The sequence below is a fragment of the Cyprinus carpio genome, chromosome A12 (assembly GCF_018340385.1).
Source record: "Cyprinus carpio isolate SPL01 chromosome A12, ASM1834038v1, whole genome shotgun sequence".
Classification (NCBI taxonomy): Eukaryota; Metazoa; Chordata; class Actinopteri; order Cypriniformes; family Cyprinidae; genus Cyprinus; species Cyprinus carpio.
The window spans coordinates 10367526-10386093 of NC_056583.1; the positions used below are offsets into that span (position 1 = coordinate 10367526).

General features: G+C 42.1%; 1 protein-coding gene across 1 annotated transcript in view; it reads left to right on the top strand.

Moving 5' to 3' along the window:
- Window positions 1-18568, top strand: part of LOC109058487 (transformation/transcription domain-associated protein) — a 73697-nt gene that overhangs the window by 37427 nt on the left and 17702 nt on the right. The window contains 13 exon segments of the mRNA XM_042767460.1: window positions 529-734; window positions 1662-1783; window positions 2200-2413; window positions 3310-3489; window positions 4086-4232; window positions 5189-5308; window positions 6149-6436; window positions 6707-6844; window positions 7375-7478; window positions 7810-7945; window positions 15326-15517; window positions 17885-18080; window positions 18171-18436. Coding sequence (XP_042623394.1) covers window positions 529-734; window positions 1662-1783; window positions 2200-2413; window positions 3310-3489; window positions 4086-4232; window positions 5189-5308; window positions 6149-6436; window positions 6707-6844; window positions 7375-7478; window positions 7810-7945; window positions 15326-15517; window positions 17885-18080; window positions 18171-18436 — 2309 coding nt within the window.

Here is an 18568-nt window from a genome sequence, read left to right on the forward strand (position 1 = left end):
TAAATGGTACATAGAGATGGGATTGAACAGACACACACACATTCGCACACTTTCGACCCTGCAAGTCCTGTGCAGGCCTCACGCTGCAATGTCACCCTGACAGTGTCGCCCAAGACCCGCTCACAGCGTGAGTCAGCGGCGAATTGGAAATCAGCCTCTAACATATTCTCTCCCAAGGGTTCGACTCATCAGAACAATCACATTTTACCTTGAGCAAATCAAGCAGAAAATACATTCAGAGGCCAGACTAAACTCATAACCTGTCTCCTTGCTGCTACGGCTTTCCATGTTAAAACTCAATCACATTTCCCCCGCTTTCAGCAGGCAGAATTTTTACAATTTTTGATGTGTGTTCAATGGTTGTCTTTTTGAGATTCTTGTAACATTTTCTGTGTGTGTCAGCCTGTGTGTAGTTTTTTTCCTCTTTGTTAGGTTTGGGAAAAGATAGAAGTCCTGTGAACCTCAACTAAAGGGAAAATAGTGTTGCTGTCATGTAATCGTGCTCTTGTTCTTCTGTGTTGGCTGTAGTGACAAGCGAGTTGGTCATGCTTAGTTTGGATCTGGTAAAGGAGAGGCTGTCGGTCATGAACATGGAGATGAGGAAGAACTTCATCCAAGTCATCCTTACATCCCTCATCGAGAAATCTCCCGACCCGAAGATTCTTCGAGCTGTGGTGAAGATTGTGGAGGAATGGGTCAAGAACAGCTCTGGCAACCCCATGGCCACCAACCAGGTAAATCCTCACAGAATAAAATAGTTCTCTCAAAATAATAATTCACCTGGTGTCATATTATGAGGAATTTTCTTTGGTCTTAGTTTAGATTATATTGTACTATGTAAACACACTTTAACAATGATCCAAACTCAAAACTCCCAAGTCCAGAAAGACTAAAATTAAGTAGCAAAGATGACACTTGAAAGTTGACTAGTTCAGTTTAATGTAGTATGTCTTTATCTTTTAGTGTTGTTGTTTTTTGTTGTTTAGATTATGGTAAGATAACTAAATTTAAATAACTTTAAGACTTGTTGGGCTACCCTGGAAGTTTGCTGAGACACCTTTGTGCCTGACCCTCTGATTGAAATGGTTTAAACCATGTGCTGATAATTTATGACAAGACATTTTAAAAGGAATTTTAAATTGATGTATTTATTTATTTACTTATTTTTAATTCATTTTTACAATTGATTGTCAAATAGTTTGTTTTGATAGCACCATAGTGCTTATAGATCTTGGGGTAATCAACTACAAATGGCTTAGCCTGATTGATATTTCATGCGTTATTGATTTAACAACATGGTGTAATTGTATGATTTCCATTTCTGTAGACTTGCTAAACCGCACAATAGTAAACCAACCTTTTGTCGACAAAGTGTTAAACATTTGAGCTCAAAGCCTTTCCTGCTGTAAATGAGGCATTGTGTATTCAGTGCGCTGTGGCCCGGACAGCTGATCCCAGGTGTCTGTTCTGTTAGCCCGAGGCTAGAGAGCATACAGGGAGGGAAAAGGAGCAGAGCGAAGGTTCTGCACAGCTCTCCTGATAGATGAAAGATAAATGGACTGTATCAGTCTATTACCCCCTTCTCCTCATCAGCTCTCCTCTTTCAATACCCTTCCTTTCTGCTGTCTTACTCTCTCTCTGTCTATGTTTCTCTTTCCTAGGTGCCTAATCCAAGAGAGAAATCCATTCTGCTGGTGAAAATGATGACCTACATTGAGAAGCGCTTTCCTGATGACCTTGAATTGAATGCCCAGTTTCTGGACCTCGTTAATTACGTCTACAGGTAATTACGCCGATTAATCACAGGATCCGCTGTCCGTGCTGGCCTTCCATCTATTGCCATTAGCAACAAGACTCTGGCTGGTGGGTGGTAGGCCCCATTTTGATTGCTAAAGTTGGGGCTGGGTGTGGTTGATTGCTGAGGGGCAATTTGCATTAGGGGTTACCATCACCCTGGGAAAAAGAGCATTTCTCCAGCGTCAGGAGCAATTCATCCTGGTGAGAACCCATAGGCTTAAGTCAACAGCTCTAGTTGTATCTATTCCAGAACACATGCAGTCCTTAATAGCTGTGGTGTACTACAGACCCACGATGTTGTTTATTGTCACTCTGCATTGCATGCTGTCTCAGAAGGTACACACAACACCAGTCTTGCAGCGTTTGTCTAAAGCAATTTAGTATTTATTTATTTTTTTGCAGAGATGAGAACCTCTCAGGAAGTGACATCACATCCAAGCTGGAGCCAGCATTCTTGTCAGGGCTACGCTGCACCCAGCCATTGATCAGAGCAAAGTTTTTCGAGGTGTTTGATGGGTCAATGAAGCGACGAGTCTATGAGAGGCTTCTTTATATTTGCTGCTCGCAGAACTGGGAGGCCATGGGCAGTCACTTCTGGATTAAACAGTGCATTGAGGTACAGACACACACACACACACACACACACATATATATATATATATATTAGTAAATATGAGAAAAAATTTTTTTTTTTTTTTTTTTTTTTTTTTTTTTTTACTAGTTAACCCAGTATATGTTAATAGACTATATAATTAATAATATTGTAATATTATTGATTTTTTTTCTTGTTATAATTTGTAATATTATATAATTATATAATACATTTAAATCATTTATAATTTCTGTGATATAACATTGCATGCCACACCGCATGATATGTCTACAGAATTTTTTGAACATTAATAAATAAATGCGAGTATAATGTACATCTTCAATCGTGTTGTCAGCTCTATGCAGAGTGGATACTACTTCATAATTATGCACATGCTTAAATTACACAGAAGCTAATTGCACCTTGCGTAGCAGCTGTATGCCTACTGTATTATTTTAACGTCACAGTTTTCCCCTTCATGATTTTATCAAAACTTCAGCTGGATTTTAGATAATTATTCTTTTGGTGTTAATACATTCACCATGATGTAACAGCTCTGGTTTTTGCCAGCTCCGCTTAAGTCAGGTCACAATCCATCCATCTCAGCCACAATCAATGCTACTCTGGCTCTTGAATTATTAACGCTGGCCTACACATGGCGCGGCTGTGTGTGCGAATCAGCCTGCCGTGATGGAGTAGAAGAATATTCACTGTTGGAGCTCAAGCATTTAGAGATATATGCGCTAGTGGTTAAAGTGACAGCTGTTAAACAATGCTGGCTCAGGCAGGCGTCAGTTATGTTTGAATGTTAGCTACTTTCTTCCAAGTGATATGATCTTCACAGAAGGAGCAGCTGTTTGCTTGCATTTTTTAGGAATGGTGGCAGTTCAGAGTTTGATTCTGTCATCTCTGCTTCACAGCTGCTGTTGGCTGTCTGTGAGAGGAACACCACCATTGGCACCAGCTGCCAGGGCTCCATGCTCCCCTCCATCACCAACGTCATCAACCTGGCTGACAGCCATGACCGTGCAGCCTTCGCCATGGCAACGCATATCAAACAGGAACCTCGTGAGAGAGAAAACAGCGAGACCAAGGAGGAGGTCAGCTGTGCCATTCAGTGTATACAAACATCTGTACAAAAAGCTTTTTTGTGCCTTTGTTGCCTAATTTAGCTGACTCTAGTATCTATTTCTGATATATAGAGAAAATTTTAATTACACTATCACATAAGTGATGTGATCATCAATGATCTATTTCTATTATTTTTGATTATTTCTATTTCTGATTATCTATTATATATATATATATATATATATATTATATATATATATATATATATATATATATATATATACTCTTAATTATTGTCTGAAATGCCAAATACATAGAAATGCATAATATTAATGGCATCTAATGTTTCTATAAATACTCCTTTGGTTTGTTAACATGTTTACAATTTCATGATATCAACATGTCAGTAATTCTTTCTTGAAATGTATTATTAAAAACTACATATACAGTAGTTATTCATATTTAAAATTTTAAATCTGTGTCCTGTATCCTACCTCAATTAAAATTCAGGAATTCAAAGGTGTTTTCAGTTCACTTCTAAATAGCACACAACTCTGCGGCCTGTTGTAAGTGAAGCAAGTTAACTATTTTTTTCCCCTTATTTTGAAACCTTTTTCATCTGTAGGATGTGGAGATAGACATCGAACTGGCACCTGGTGACCAGACCAGCCTCCCTAAGACCAAGGAGCAGGGGGAAAGAGATGCAGGCAACCAGCTGCACATGCTCACCAACCGCCACGATAAGTTCCTGGACTCCCTGAGAGAGGTCAAGGTGAGCCATCACCTCAACATATGCTGCCCTCACAAGTGCACCCTTAAGCATTAGGAAAAATAAAGCAAAAATTAAAAAAAAGAAACTGGTTACATAAAGGATATATGTAGGAATGAGTCACATGCAGAAGTCATACATGCCTCTGAACAGTGTAGTTTAATATGCGCCTTTGGTTCTGGCTCTTTTCATCTCTAACCTGCTCTTCCTCATTTGGCTGCCCCCTCATAAGCGACTCTGTTAAAGAGAGTTTGATCAGGGCAACTTGGGATTGTGTCTTTGAGTGCTTTGAGGTCATGGCGTCATTGATTTCTATTTAATCCTTGACATGCTGCAGCTTTATATGCACCTCTCAAGCAGGCTTTAGATAAATTATGAAGTGAGGAGCTCAAAGCCCTGACCTGCCTGCGCTACCCATCAGAGCCACTGTCAGGAACCACAGCACACATTTGAGTTCTGACTTATGCTAACATCTCCATTCCTCTTGTGGCCAGAGGTCCAAACCTTTACGTGCAGTTATGCCCTAAGAATTATTCAGTGGCAAGAGGTGATGACCAGTCATGCATATGAACGTACAGTGATCCCTTATGAAAGGAATTTTTTGAAAAGGAATAGTCTTTTTGTCCTTGAATGTCTGGTGTCATGAGTTAAGATGAAATCTTTTTTTTTTTTTTTGCTGTAAATGTGACATGATACATGTAGAAGGCAAGTGTCAAGAATAGTGTGTATTAAGCAGGGTTTTATAGTTGGCTAAAACTAAAACCATATAATTTTGTTACTTGAAAAAAATGTTAAATTGTATAGTAGACTTTGGAACTGAGACGAGGTGCACTTCTGTTAATCGGCTGAGCTGGCACTGTTATCAGCCAATGCGATAATCTCAAGTGGCTAAATGTCGGTTGATTAATGGCCGATATATATTGCCTATCTCTAAATGAGTCTCCTGTGTGTGTAATCAGACGGGAGCACTGCTGAATGCACTGGTTCAGTTGTGCCACATCTCCACCCCATTGGCTGAGAAGACCTGGGTCCAGCTCTTCCCCCGCCTATGGAAGATTCTGTCGGACCGCCAGCAGCATGTGAGTACTTCACTTTCCTAGTTCTCCAAAGAGCAGAGCTGACAGTTGGCCATTTTCTTCTAAACATCTTCCATGTCAATGCAGCGTATGACTGCTGCTTGTTTTAACTTGACCTTTGTTGTGGTTAAAGTGTAGACTGTTTTAATACTAATAATGCATGTCACTGCAGAATCAGCATGCAAAATGTGTGTTAATGGTGTCGGAGGTTGTGCCTATCCGCTCATCTTGGAGACATGGGTGGGGGGGTATGGCGGGCTGTCTTTCTGCCACTGCCGCTGAACTTAAACAGGCAGCATTTGCTAATAAGCAGAAATTAAACATTTTATGCAAATATCAGTGTTTAATGGACCAGATGTCTTAATTTTTTAGAATTCTCATTAAAGGGCTTTAATTTGGAGTGACTGAGGCTGTAGACTATTACAACATGCATTCAAAATTGAAATCTTCCACTTCGTAGCTTTTTATTGTTGGAGGTATAAAAAACTAGGACATATTTACTGCGTCAGTTTTTTTCTGTAATAACAGTAATCCAAAAGTCTTTGTGTAACGTGGGCTATTTTTCTTTAGAGTTGGCATTCCTATGAATATTGAATATTTAAATATTTAACAAATTCTCATCGACGTTTGGTGAGGAACTATTTTGCTATATTTTATTTTAAACATTATTGTAAATTTCTCATCAAAGTCATACTGTTTTTTATTTATTTATTTTATTGTAGTAGACCGTATTAAAATTCAGGCTGTTATTATTAAATATCTGATGCTGTATTCTGACGATCAATAAAAAAAAAAATCTATATTTTTCTCTCTAATTTTGGTCTTATGTATCTATTTTTGCAGGCAATCTCAGGCGAGATGGGTCCGTTCCTGTGTAGCGGAAGTCATCAAGCTCAGAGAGATTGCCAGCCCAGTGCTCTAAACTGCTTTGTGGAGGCCATGTCTCAGTGTGTGTCGCCCATACCCATCAGGCCCTGCGTGCTGAAGTACTTAGGAAAGACCCACAATCTATGGTTACGCTCCACCCTGATGCTGGAGCAGCAAGCCTTTGAGAAAGGCCTTAGCTTGCACATCAAACCCAAACAGAGCACAGAGTTCTATGAGCAAGAAAGCATTACTCCTCCACAACAGGTACACTGATGCATGAGCCCTTCTTCTTTCTTTGTTATTGATATTCTTGGCAGAGGAAGTTTGAAGTTCTGAAGGTTCCCCAGTGGCACTCAAAATCAACTTATGTGCTGAATTCACAATTGGCTTTGTTTTGTCCTGTCAGTGAGTTCAGTTTGAAGTATCCCAGCATTCAGGCTGCTTATGCTAAGCAGTCATCTCATTGGGACACTTCTGAAAATGGATGTGTTTGTCCCCTATATTCTTTGAAGATGTGTTCTTGTATTCCCTCAGGAGATCCTCGACTCGCTGGCAGAGCTCTACTCCCTACTGCAGGAAGAGGACATGTGGGCGGGGCTGTGGCAGAAAAGATGCAAGTTCCCCGAGACGAGCACCGCTATTGCATACGAGCAGCATGGCTTCTTTGAACAGGTGAGAGACTGAAATGGTTGTATAGCCATGCATGTTTTTGGCAAAATTTGAATGAATAAATCAAAAAGAAAGGCTGCACACTTAATCAAATCATGGACTATGGACTATGGACTAGTGTCTGTAATTATTACACCCAATAAAAGGTATCTTTTCCGTATAAATCTGAGTTTTTGTCCTCAGAGTTTCAATTTTAGAAATGGTAATCTGGTTTCTATTTCTGCGACATCGCAGCTATAACAACAACATACAAACTATGACGATGAAGGTTTAATATTTATGAATTAGATTATAAACTTGTCCATTTCGTTGGGAGTGCATTGCACTTTTTAATGGCTGTGATGTTAAAGTGATTCTGTTGCGTCGCGTTGTCTGGTCTGGTTAGGACATGGTGTTAAACTGCAAAAAGGCTGTTCAAATTTCATGTGTTTACATTTTACAGGATTCATTAAATTGTTAAACTTTGTCCCTATGAATTGTCCTTCTTATATTTTGAGATGATGTAACAATAATGTTGGTTCCATCATCCTTAGGCTCAAGAAACCTATGAGAAGGCAATGGAGAAAGCTCGCAAAGAGCACAATGTCTCACCCGCCATCTTCCCAGAGTACCAGCTGTGGGAGGATCACTGGATACGGTGAGTTGAATGGCCACACCCCAGGCAACAAAAGTACAACCAATAAGACACCATTAAGATACAGCTGTGTGGAATAGGAATTTGGACTAATAACCAATATGATTTGACCAACAGAGACTGACCAAAAGTTTTGTTTTGCATTGCTTAAGATAAATTTTTTATTTTTTTTTCCTAAGTCAAACTTTATAACACTCTATAAATAAAGTATCAGACTCAGTTTTTGTCCACCATACACACATTTAATGAAATTCATAAACATTCTGGACTGTCTGTTAATTTCTAATGTAATGTAATGTAATACAATAAATCTAAGTGTTACATTGATTTCCAGTTGTTCTAAAGAGCTGAACCAGTGGGAGCCTCTGACTGAGTACGGGCAATCTAAAGGCCATAACAACCCATACCTGGTGCTGGAGTGTGCCTGGAGAGTGTCTAACTGGGCTGCAATGAAAGAGGCTCTAGTGCAGGTAAACTCAGTACCACACTCCAATCAACACAGAGAGGGTTTTACAGTTCATGACTGATTGTACATGTTTTATTTGAGGAAATGTGTACTTGATCTGAATACTTGTGAAGTTCACAGTCAGTCTGAAGATAAAGTGAAAGTGAAAAGTGACGTGACATACAGCCAAGAATTCATGCTCTGCATTTAACCCATCCAAAGTGAACACTCACAGCAGTGAACACGTACACACACACACACACACACACACACGGAGCAGTGGGCAGCCATTTATGCTGCGGCGCCCGGGGAACAGTTGGGGGTTCTGTGCCTTGCTCAAGGGCACCTTAGTCATGGTATCGCCGGCCCGAGACTCGAACCCACAACCTTAGGGTTAGGAGTCAAACTCTCTAACCACTAGGCCATGACTTCCCCATAAATATATACACTACCATTTAAAAAGTCTGGAGGCATGTGTTTAAAGAAGTTTCTTTTGCTCACCAAGGAAATTATTTAATATTTGATCAAAAATACAGTAAAAGTAAGTTGAAACATTAATATTTTGAAGCATTATTATAAATGAATATGAGTGTTTTCTATCTATCTGTCTATATATATATATATATATATATATATATATATATATATATATATATATATATATATATATCTATATATATATATATATATATATATATAAATGCAATATTTTTCCTTCGATGGCAAAGCTGAATTTTCAGTAGCCATTACTCCAGTGTTATATGATCTTTCAGAAATTATTCTAGTATGCCGATTTGCTCAAGAAACTTTTCTTATTATAAAAAAAAGTTGTGAAAACATTCAAAAATAGTTTAAAAAAATATATATTTTTCAGAATTCTTAGAAACCGCATTTATTTAAAAATAGATTTTGACATTCTAATATTTATATAAAAATACTTTCCCTAAAGTGTTTTATTTTATTTTATTTTTTTAGATACTGGATTTTATTTGAGTGAAATTTGCACACACACTTCCAGCCTAGTGAGATAACCTAAAACGCTAGTTACGCATGTAACTGTGGTTCTGTGAATTCTGGATGACCGCCAGAGGCAGTGTAAACACTATGGATTATCGCAGCGCCAGCTAGATAGGTCGAGAGAATATACCAACAAAGTCACGTGGCGTGACGTATGCTGAGCCCTGGAGGTTATAGGCTACAGTAGCTCAGCAATCTTCCTCAGTACGCCTTTCTCGCGCATTCCGAGTGACTGAGAACTCTGGCGGTCATCCAGAATTCACAGAACCACAGTTACATGTGTAACTAGCGTTCTGTTTCATTCTTACTGACCGCCAGAGGCAGTGTAAACACTATGGATGACACATACCAACATAGTCATGAGGAATGTCACCCACCTGAAAAAATTAAGGCTGCTCCAGAAGAACCGCAGAACTAACGGCGTGATGAGCAGCAACGTTGACCTTATAAAACCGGGCAAACGTGCATGGAGAAGCCCAGGTAGCAGCCGTGCAGATATCCACCAGGAAAACTCCTCTAAAAACAGCCCATGAAGATGAAATGGCCCTAGTGGAATGGCAAGTTATCCCCCAGGGCAATGGTTTCCCTGCAGCCTTGTAAGCCAGCATAATGATCTCCACTATCCAGTTCGACAACCTCTGCTTCGATACTGGAGCACCCTTCTTCACACCACCATAGCAGACAAATAACTGGTCTGACTGTCTAAACTGAACAGTAGAGTTCACATAACACCTCAAGGCACGAACAGGACACAAAAGTTGGGCACTTGAGTCAGACTCTGAAGAAGTCTGAAAAGAGGCTAGTTCAATGTGCTGATTTATGAACTGAGGAAGAAAAGAAGGATTGGGTCGTAGAACCACCCCGGAGTCATCTGGTAACCAGCGCAAGCAACGTTCGCTAACAGACAGTGCATGCAACTCACTGACTCGTTTTGCAGTAGCAATAGCTAACAAAAAAGAAGTCTTCAAGGACATCCATTTAATGTCAATGCTTTGCAAGGGCTCAAATTGGGGTGAACACAGGAAAGCAAGCACAAGTGACAAATCCCACACAGGGAAATGAGGATTCCTAGCAGGGTTCAGACGGCGCGCTCCCTTCAGAAAACTGCAGACAAGACTGTGAGAGCCAAGAGAAGAGCCACCAACTGGAACATGATATGCAGAAATCACAGCAACGTATACTTTCAATGTGGAAGCTGCTTTTCCCTCCTCCAGTAAACGTTGAAGAAAGCTTAAGACACTCAGAATATCACATGTTGCAGGATGAAACCCCTGTTCCTCACACCATGCAGAAAAAAGCTTCCAACGGGAGGCATAAATCTGTCGTGTGGAAGAAGCCCTAGCATTAGAGATGGTGTGAATAACAGCAGGATCACAATGCTCCAGGGAAGGATTTAGCCCAATGGCCATACCCAAAGCTGCAGATGAGCCGGGTCCGGGTGCCAAACACTGCCCTCCAGCTGGGAGAGGAGGTCCTTCCTGGGAGGAAGCTTCCATGGATTTCCTGTAAGAAGTCTCAGCAACAAAGGAAACCATGGTCTGGCTGGCCACCGTGGTGCCGCAAGTAACACTCTGTGCTTGCACAGCGAGATCCTGTGCAACGTCTCCCATAACAGAGGGATAGGTGGAAACGCATATAGCAGGCAGTCCGGCCATTCGTGAGACAGCGCATCCTGGCCCAGTGGACTGGACACCTCTGTCCTTGTGAACCATAATCGGCAGTGGGTTGTCCTCTCTGAAGCAAAAAGATCCACCTCTGCTCTCCCAAATCGTAGCCAGATCTCCTGCACTACATCTGGATGAAGCCTCCATTCTCCCGGATGTACTTGATCCCGGGAAAGAGCATCCGCTGTCTGGTTGCACACTCCTGGTATATGAGCTGCCCTCAGTGAAGCAAGTCGTGGCTGACACCATGTCAGGATCTCGTGAGTCAACCGTAGAGACCTGCGGGATCTTGTGCCGCCCTGGTGGTTCAGATGGAACACTATTGAGGTATTGTCGGACCGAACGAGAACATGGCGGCCTGCCAGAACCGGCATGAAGTACTTTAGGGCCAAGAACACTGCCCTTAGTTCTAGCAGGTTGATATGCTCTGTGGCCTGGATCGGTGTCCAGTGCCCACAAATACCCCTCCGATTCCACGTTGCCCCCCATCCTGTGAGGTAAGCATCTGTCGTGACCAACTCCCGACGAGAGGGAACAACACCCAGGAGCACTCCTGCCTTCAGAAACTCTAACTGTCTCCACCGCCTCAACGCACATATGCAACGGTGAGAAATTACAACCAGTCGATGGCGATGCCTGGTGGGATCTAGCCGTAAACTGTTGTTCCATAACTGGAGTGGTCTGAGGTGGAGTAAACCAAAGGGGATCACCACCGTAGCTGCTGTTAACATCCCTACAGTCGTAGGACCACCTCGTACTGTAAAGACACCCCCGGGCGAAAGAGAGCCAAAAGTTGCAGAATGTTCGTCACACGTTCCTGAGACAGGGAGGCAGACATTAGAGAGGAATTCAGGGTCATTCCTATGAACGTAGTGGCCTGTGATGGGACCAGACGGCTCTTTTTCTCGTTAACAGAAAACCCCAGCTTCTGCACATGTCTCAAAGCATTCTGGAGTCTTGTACAGCCTGTCGCTGTGTTGGGGCACAGAGAAGCCAGTCGTCCAAATAAGGAAGAATGCGCATACCTCTCATCCAAAGAGGAGACAGAGCTGCACTCACACACCTTGTGAAGACGCGAGGAGCAAGGGAAAGGCCGAAGGGTAGTACTTTGAACTGGTAAGCTTGGTTCAGAAAACTGAAACGCAGAAACTTTCTGTGATGTATAGCAATTGGGACGTGAAAGTATGCATCTTTCAGGTCGACACTTACGAACCAATCGTCTGCAGTCACAGACCGAAGAACGTCGGCTGTGCGCAACATTCGAAAAGGAAGGACCTTCAGGAACAAATTCAGAAGCCTCAAATCGAGAATTGGGCGGAAGCCCCCGTCCTTCTTCGGAACAAGAAAATATGTTGAATAGAACCCGTCTCTCTGAACGAGAGGATGAACTTTTTCTATGGCTCCCTTCTCTAACAGTGAACAAATTTCCAGAGAGAGAGCCTCTGCGCGAACTGCGTCTCTGAAAACTGTAGGTACAATCCTTGAAAATCTGGGAGGCCGGCATCGAAACTGCAGAGTATATCCCCTGTTCAGGGTCGTCAACACCCAGGGGTCTGCTGTGTTGGATCTCCAGTATTCCAACTGATCTATTGAAAAATGATCGACCGCCGGCCTGACTGTTTCAGGCTTTATGTGTGCGATTTTTAGTGTTCGCGGGGGGGCGCTGACGGGGTTCTCCTGGAGGCTGTCGATGTGGTGGGCGAAAAACTCTCGAATCTTCAAGAACACGAGGTCTTTGAGGGGTCTGTGGCTGAGGTGTAGCGTGCCAGCGGAAACGTAGCTCCGGTGTGGCATAGTGATGTCGGGTCTGAACAGCTGGCATCCTAAACACAGGATTGCGCTGCGCCTGTGTCAGTTGACGAGTGGCTTCAGACAGCTTTACCCTCTTCTCCAACAGTTCCGGAACATTTGGACCAAAAAGATGCCCGGGAACAAATGGAAGATCTCTCAAGGTCTTCTTACAGTCCTCCGGCAGTCATGCTTGGGCAAGCCACACTTGGCGTCGGGCTGCCAGAAGCGTGGCTGTAAGACTACCCAGCTCACGGGTCACAAGGCCTGTTGTCAGCAGAGCAGTTTGCAGAAAATGTGAAACAGAGGGATCCGCATTTGCAGGTTCCAGCGTACTGGTGGCCGCCAGAAGTAACTGGCAGATTGTGTTTTCTGCTCGAGTAATGTAGGCAACAGACTCATATGCCTTTTTTAGCAAGGAATCCGTACGACCGCATTGCGCACTGCGACATCGCACATTTCCTCGTAGGGCCTCATCAGGGGACACCACCAAAGCTGCCACGGGCTGCTCTATTTCCGGCGCACGACCCACCCCGATAGCATCTGCTTCAGCCATAGATGCTAGCGTTCGAGCAATCTTTGAGCGCCGCTTAGGCGGACCAGAACCAGTGAGAGCATTAGAGAATTCAGCCACAAAATCCTTACATGGTGGCATGGCAAAAGAAGTTGCAGCTGTGGCCTGTCTGAAAAACACATTTGTTTGGGCAGATTGTACAGGTGACTCATCAAGTCCTAGACGAGCAACTGCCATTCGAAGCACCGCCAAAGTATCATCGGAAGAGGACTGGGTTTGTCCAGACAACTGAACTGACCCCCCACTAGACCCCTCCGCCACTGGTTGACCAGTGAGAACAGCCTGAGGTGATGGTTGTGCAGGAACAGCCATAGTATCCCCATGATTGTGAAAACAGGAATCTGAAGCACTTGTAGAAAGTAAATCAAACTCTGAATGCTGAGAAAAATAAGGGGAATCAAAAGACTGTTCCCTGGCTCCTTGATTCTGAACATTCTCATCCTTCTGCGTCATCTTTACAGGTGTAGCAGATGCGACAGGCTGAAGCGAGTGAAGCAGGTGATCGATCTGTGAGCCATAGTTACTCGCTAATAACACCCTCAGATAGCACCGTAAGGTTAAGTTAAGCGGGATGAAAAAATAATACAAATAAAATAAAACAATTACCTCGGGTGAACCGACAGGTAATACCACAAATATCTCATGAAAAAGATAAAGTGTCTAAAATGTCCGGCGGATTGAACCGAGGAACATTCGAGGAAACAAAACAAAACACTCCGAGTAGATCAACTGAGACCGTTAACTAGGTGCGGGAAAAAAACACAAGCCACCGGATTGCACCGAGAGGCACAAGTGTTATCAACGAAGTAATAACTCACCAAGCGCTGTAATTTATCCAAATCCTTGGAATGGCGTAGACGCGCGCTGTCACAGCTTGTGAGGACGAATCTCGCTGCTCAGTAAGCTGCACTTGACAGCGCGAATAATCAATCAATACAACCTATCTCAACCAGGCGAGAAAGCGAAAGAGGAAGATTGCTGAGCTACTGTAGCCTATAACCTCCAGGGCTCAGCATACGTCACACCACGTGACTTTGTTGGTATATTCTCTCGACCTATCTAGCTGGCGCTGCGATAATCCATAGTGTTTACACTGCCTCTGGCGGTCAGTAAGAATGAAACAGAACCATCGTTATGACTTCTCTGTGACCCCTCAAATTATTATTGGAGTTTCATCATATTGCAGAATGTGAAAGCGCACCACTTTTATTATGCCGAAAGTCACAATCTAACTGTGCTTACAGAATTGTTTATGACTGTTCAAAATTGTAGCCTTGCCGTTGCTAGGTAATTTATGGGCTTTACTTCTAAAACAAAGTAGAAAAAGTGTGTGAAAGGGGCTGGACACATTATAAATACTCTTGGCTCTTGTTCAAGGAGACTTGGAATGAATCCATTCAGGTTTCTGTCCTAAGGTGACACCTAATTAAATTGTCCAGCCCAGCAGCCCTCCCACTCCTCCTCCTCCTCTTCTTCCCTCTCCGTTCGCTTTGCATCTAATATTTACGGATACGTGCTTGAATAATTGCTCACACATCTGCTGGGAAGTGATTTGTTTTCTCCGTTCCAGGGCAGGCTGCTTGGCAGCAGCAGTTGCTCTCAGGAAGTTTAAATGTCCCCTCTTTCAATTAAATGTGGGTGGATAAGGCCAGCCCTGACGCAGGGTTATTTATCAAATGTCGGCCGTGATAAGCATGCACTGACCAAAGGGAGTAAATCCCTCAACATCGTCATACTGCACAATGCCAGCAACCTGTACCGACTTTTTATTCTTCCTACAGCCACCTATTTAGCTTGAATTGCAGTGTGCAACACCCACTTTGGAATAGTGTGACCAGATGATCACGAGCAAAAACTGGGGCACACATGCTGCTCAAATCATAGGGATTTAAGTTTAAAATCATTGTTCATAACAATCAAATAGACACTAAGATTAGTGTCCCATAACATTCAAAAGTTGAAATATATATGTATATAATAACAGAATGAAGTATGAGTATGAGTTTGAGATTTGCAAATCATTGCATTCTGCTTTTATGTACATTTTTATATAAATCATAATATGAATCAAAAAAATTTGAAACAAATGTGTCATGGTTTCCACAAAAATATTAAGCATCCCAACTGTTGTCAGCATTGCTTAAAATAAGAAATGTTTCTTGAGCACCAAATCAGCATAATAGAATAATTTCAGAAGGGCCATGTGACTCAAGACTAAAGTAATGGCTGCTGATAATCCTACTTTTTATGCTTTTTGATCAATGAATGCAACCTTAATGAGCTTAAAAGACTTTTTAAAAACTTGAAATTCATTCTGTGAGTGGAGTGTTTGCTGATACAGCTGTGTTTCTGTGCACATCAGGTGGAGCTGAGCTGTCCAAAGGAGATGGCCTGGAAGGTGAATATGCATCGCGGTTACCTGGCCATCTGTCACCCCGAGGAACAGCAGCTCAACTTCATTGAGCGGCTAGTGGAGATGGCCAGCAGTCTAGCCATCAGAGAATGGAGGAGACTGCCGCACATTGTTTCTCACGTGCACACGCCCCTGTTACAGGTGAGGACCATCAGTGCATGAGCACTGCATAAACACCCTTTAACCAGACACTCTCCAGCTGTTATTTAATGGTCTTGATGGTTTTTCACTTTTTCAAACAGGGCAACTCAATCAGAGCTCCACTAGCGAGCTAATCTAAATAAACTGTCGATTTTTAAATAATGATATCTCAAAAGCAGAACAACTGGTCAGATATCTCAGCTGAAATGCATGAGACTCGGGCAATCTCATTTCATTTGTGAACGTGTGACTTAATGCAAACCCTTGTAGCACAGCGAGTGGTTAGAGCTGACACTTTACTTATAATTGCCTCTTTCGCTCTGCATTTTTTTTGCACAATAACTTTTTTTTTTTTTTTATCAGACCTGGTCCCTTCTTCCTCCCTCCCTCCTTCTTTTTGGCCCTTTGGCCCTTACTGAAATGGCTAAGATAGTGTTGAATGCACCATTGTGGTGCTCAATAGGCAACTTGTATTAATATTCAGCGGAAAGAACACCCTCCTGACTGCCACACGCATAATCAGGCAGAGCACAGAATGGGACGGAGCTGAGGTGATGTGTGCCTGTAGATTAGGGTAGTGTGTGAGGGCTGTCCATGTACCATATCCTCTGGGGACTGTTGGAGACTCTTGAGCTCGGCTGTGGTGAGATGGCAAATATGACAGCCAAATTGAGGAAATGAGGTGTTGTTGTTGGAGACTATGATTACACCACACAGGGTGTTATGGGTAATGGCTGATTGTTCTGTGGTCTCTGCATGATTGAAGAGTTGTATGTAGTGGATGTATTCAGAACATCTTGAATACATGGGATTTTTGCTGCTTTATACTATTAGTAAATAGAAAATACAATACTGTGTCTTATTCTTAGTATTTTATAAAAAGAAATGTTTTAATTAAAACTTTTATTATTAATAATTAAGATGCAATTTTAGAATTGTTGTTTGTTTCTTGGTTCATTAATTTAGTTCATTATCATTATTCATTTCTTTTTCTCTGTGGACTGCTTGCTAAAATGGAGAAACAAACAGAAAATACTATGACTCAGCTATGTTTTATTTATTTTTATTCAGAATGCAAATGTTATGTCAGCATTGACAGTTATATTTTGGTCATTCAAAATTGTAGAGTTTATTAAATTATAGATAAAAACTAAATAAATTCTGTATGTTTAAGCATTCAGGGTTAAAGTTTAATATAAAGTAAAGAACCGCCTGCTCTTGAAATATATTATTGGCCACACTTTATTGGCTGTTTTAGCCATGCATTCAGAAATGTAGTCTTTGCCCAAGAGCGATTGACTTCAATGATAATTGAATTTGCTGATAATTGAATCTATTTACACCAGCACTCCTTAATGCAACCATACCGAAAAACCAAGTCCAATAAGAGTGATTGGAAGGGATGGTAGAGGCAGACAGGAGCCGTGAGACAGAGAGAGTGAGAACGCCACCAAGTTGAAAATGGCTCGTAATTACTTTTCCCCATCAGATAGTGTTTGATTAAATACCTGCAAGAAAATTAAATTTACATGATGAATGGGCACTCAGAATGAAGGTTATAATGTGCCATCAGCTGATATTAACAGATAATTGTGAAAAATATTGTATTGCTTAATTTATTTTGTTTTGGGGGGGATTTGATTTGGCAAGTCCATAGACTGATTTGAGGCATTGATCTTGTAAAGCAGGCATTACTATTGAACAGATTGTTTTTGGATGTGTGTATGTGTGTGGCATAATTCATTATCCCAGCTCAAGCTACTCATCGTGCGCATAGTAAACCATTATGTTGTAAATCACCTTGTAAGTGCCAGACTCCCTCCCTCACGTCTTTCTTTTCCAATTCACACAGGAGATTAAAGATTCATGTGGCATTTCGGTAAGAGTGCAGTGTGTTTACTGGCTCATATGTTAAGGTCATGCATCAGTAGTTTGTGAGGAATGGGTAGCATTTTTTGGGTCACTGTGGCCGGTGTCCTCTGCTGGTGTGGTCTGTGTTGTCTGAGAGCGTGATTAGGCATTAAGGGAATAGATGCTCCAGTTGTGCGCTTCCCTCTCTCTGCCCATTCTCTGAGTAAATGGCTCTTAAGATACTTTGATCCACCCATTCGTTCAGCCACCTCGAGACTTCGTTTCTCTATTTCTTGTTCTTTCTCAATAGGAATCATAAGCCTGTAATACAGTCGCAGTAATGGATTTTGGAGAGCTGTGTGTGTGTGATATGTGGTTTCTTGGATGACTGTAGCCCTCAGAATTAAACTGAGCAGGTGCTTTAAAGAGAGTTTGAGGATGTTGCATCTTCCTGTTGGATGTTTATTAACTACATTGAGATTCTCATCTGTTTATTCCTGGATTATTCTTATTTAGGCTGCCCAGCAGATTATTGAGCTACAAGAAGCTGCTCAAATCAATGCAGGCCTCCAACCCACCAACCTGGGCCGCAACACCAGCCTCCATGACATGAAGACCGTGGTGAAGACCTGGAGAAACAGGCTTCCGATTGTCTCTGATGACCTCTCTCATTGGAGCAGCATCTTTATGTGGCGGCAGCACCACTATCAGGGTATGTCAGGATATGGAGATGAATTCCAGTGACAAACTAATTATTATGTCAGCATTTTTGATCAATTTTATTATTTTTTTCCTTCTGCAGCCATTGTGACTGCTTATGAAAACAACACGCAACATGATCCAAACACTAACAATGCCATGCTTGGAGTGCACGCCTCCGCATCAGCCATTATTCAGTATGGCAAGATCGCCCGGAAGCAAGGTCTGGTCAATGTAGCTTTGGACATTCTGAGTCGCATCCACACCATCCCCACCGTGCCTATTGTAGACTGCTTCCAGAAGATTCGTCAGCAGGTTAAATGCTACCTGCAGCTGGCTGGAGTAATGGGCAAGAATGAATGCATGCAGGTGAGTGAAGTGACCAAAGCATGACTGCATATTCTCAAAATCAACTAGTCATTAGGTTCCCTGAATGGCTAGTCATCTAATCTTTCCTAAGGGTAACCTGTGTAATTGCTGTGGTTTTGGGGGTCACCTGAA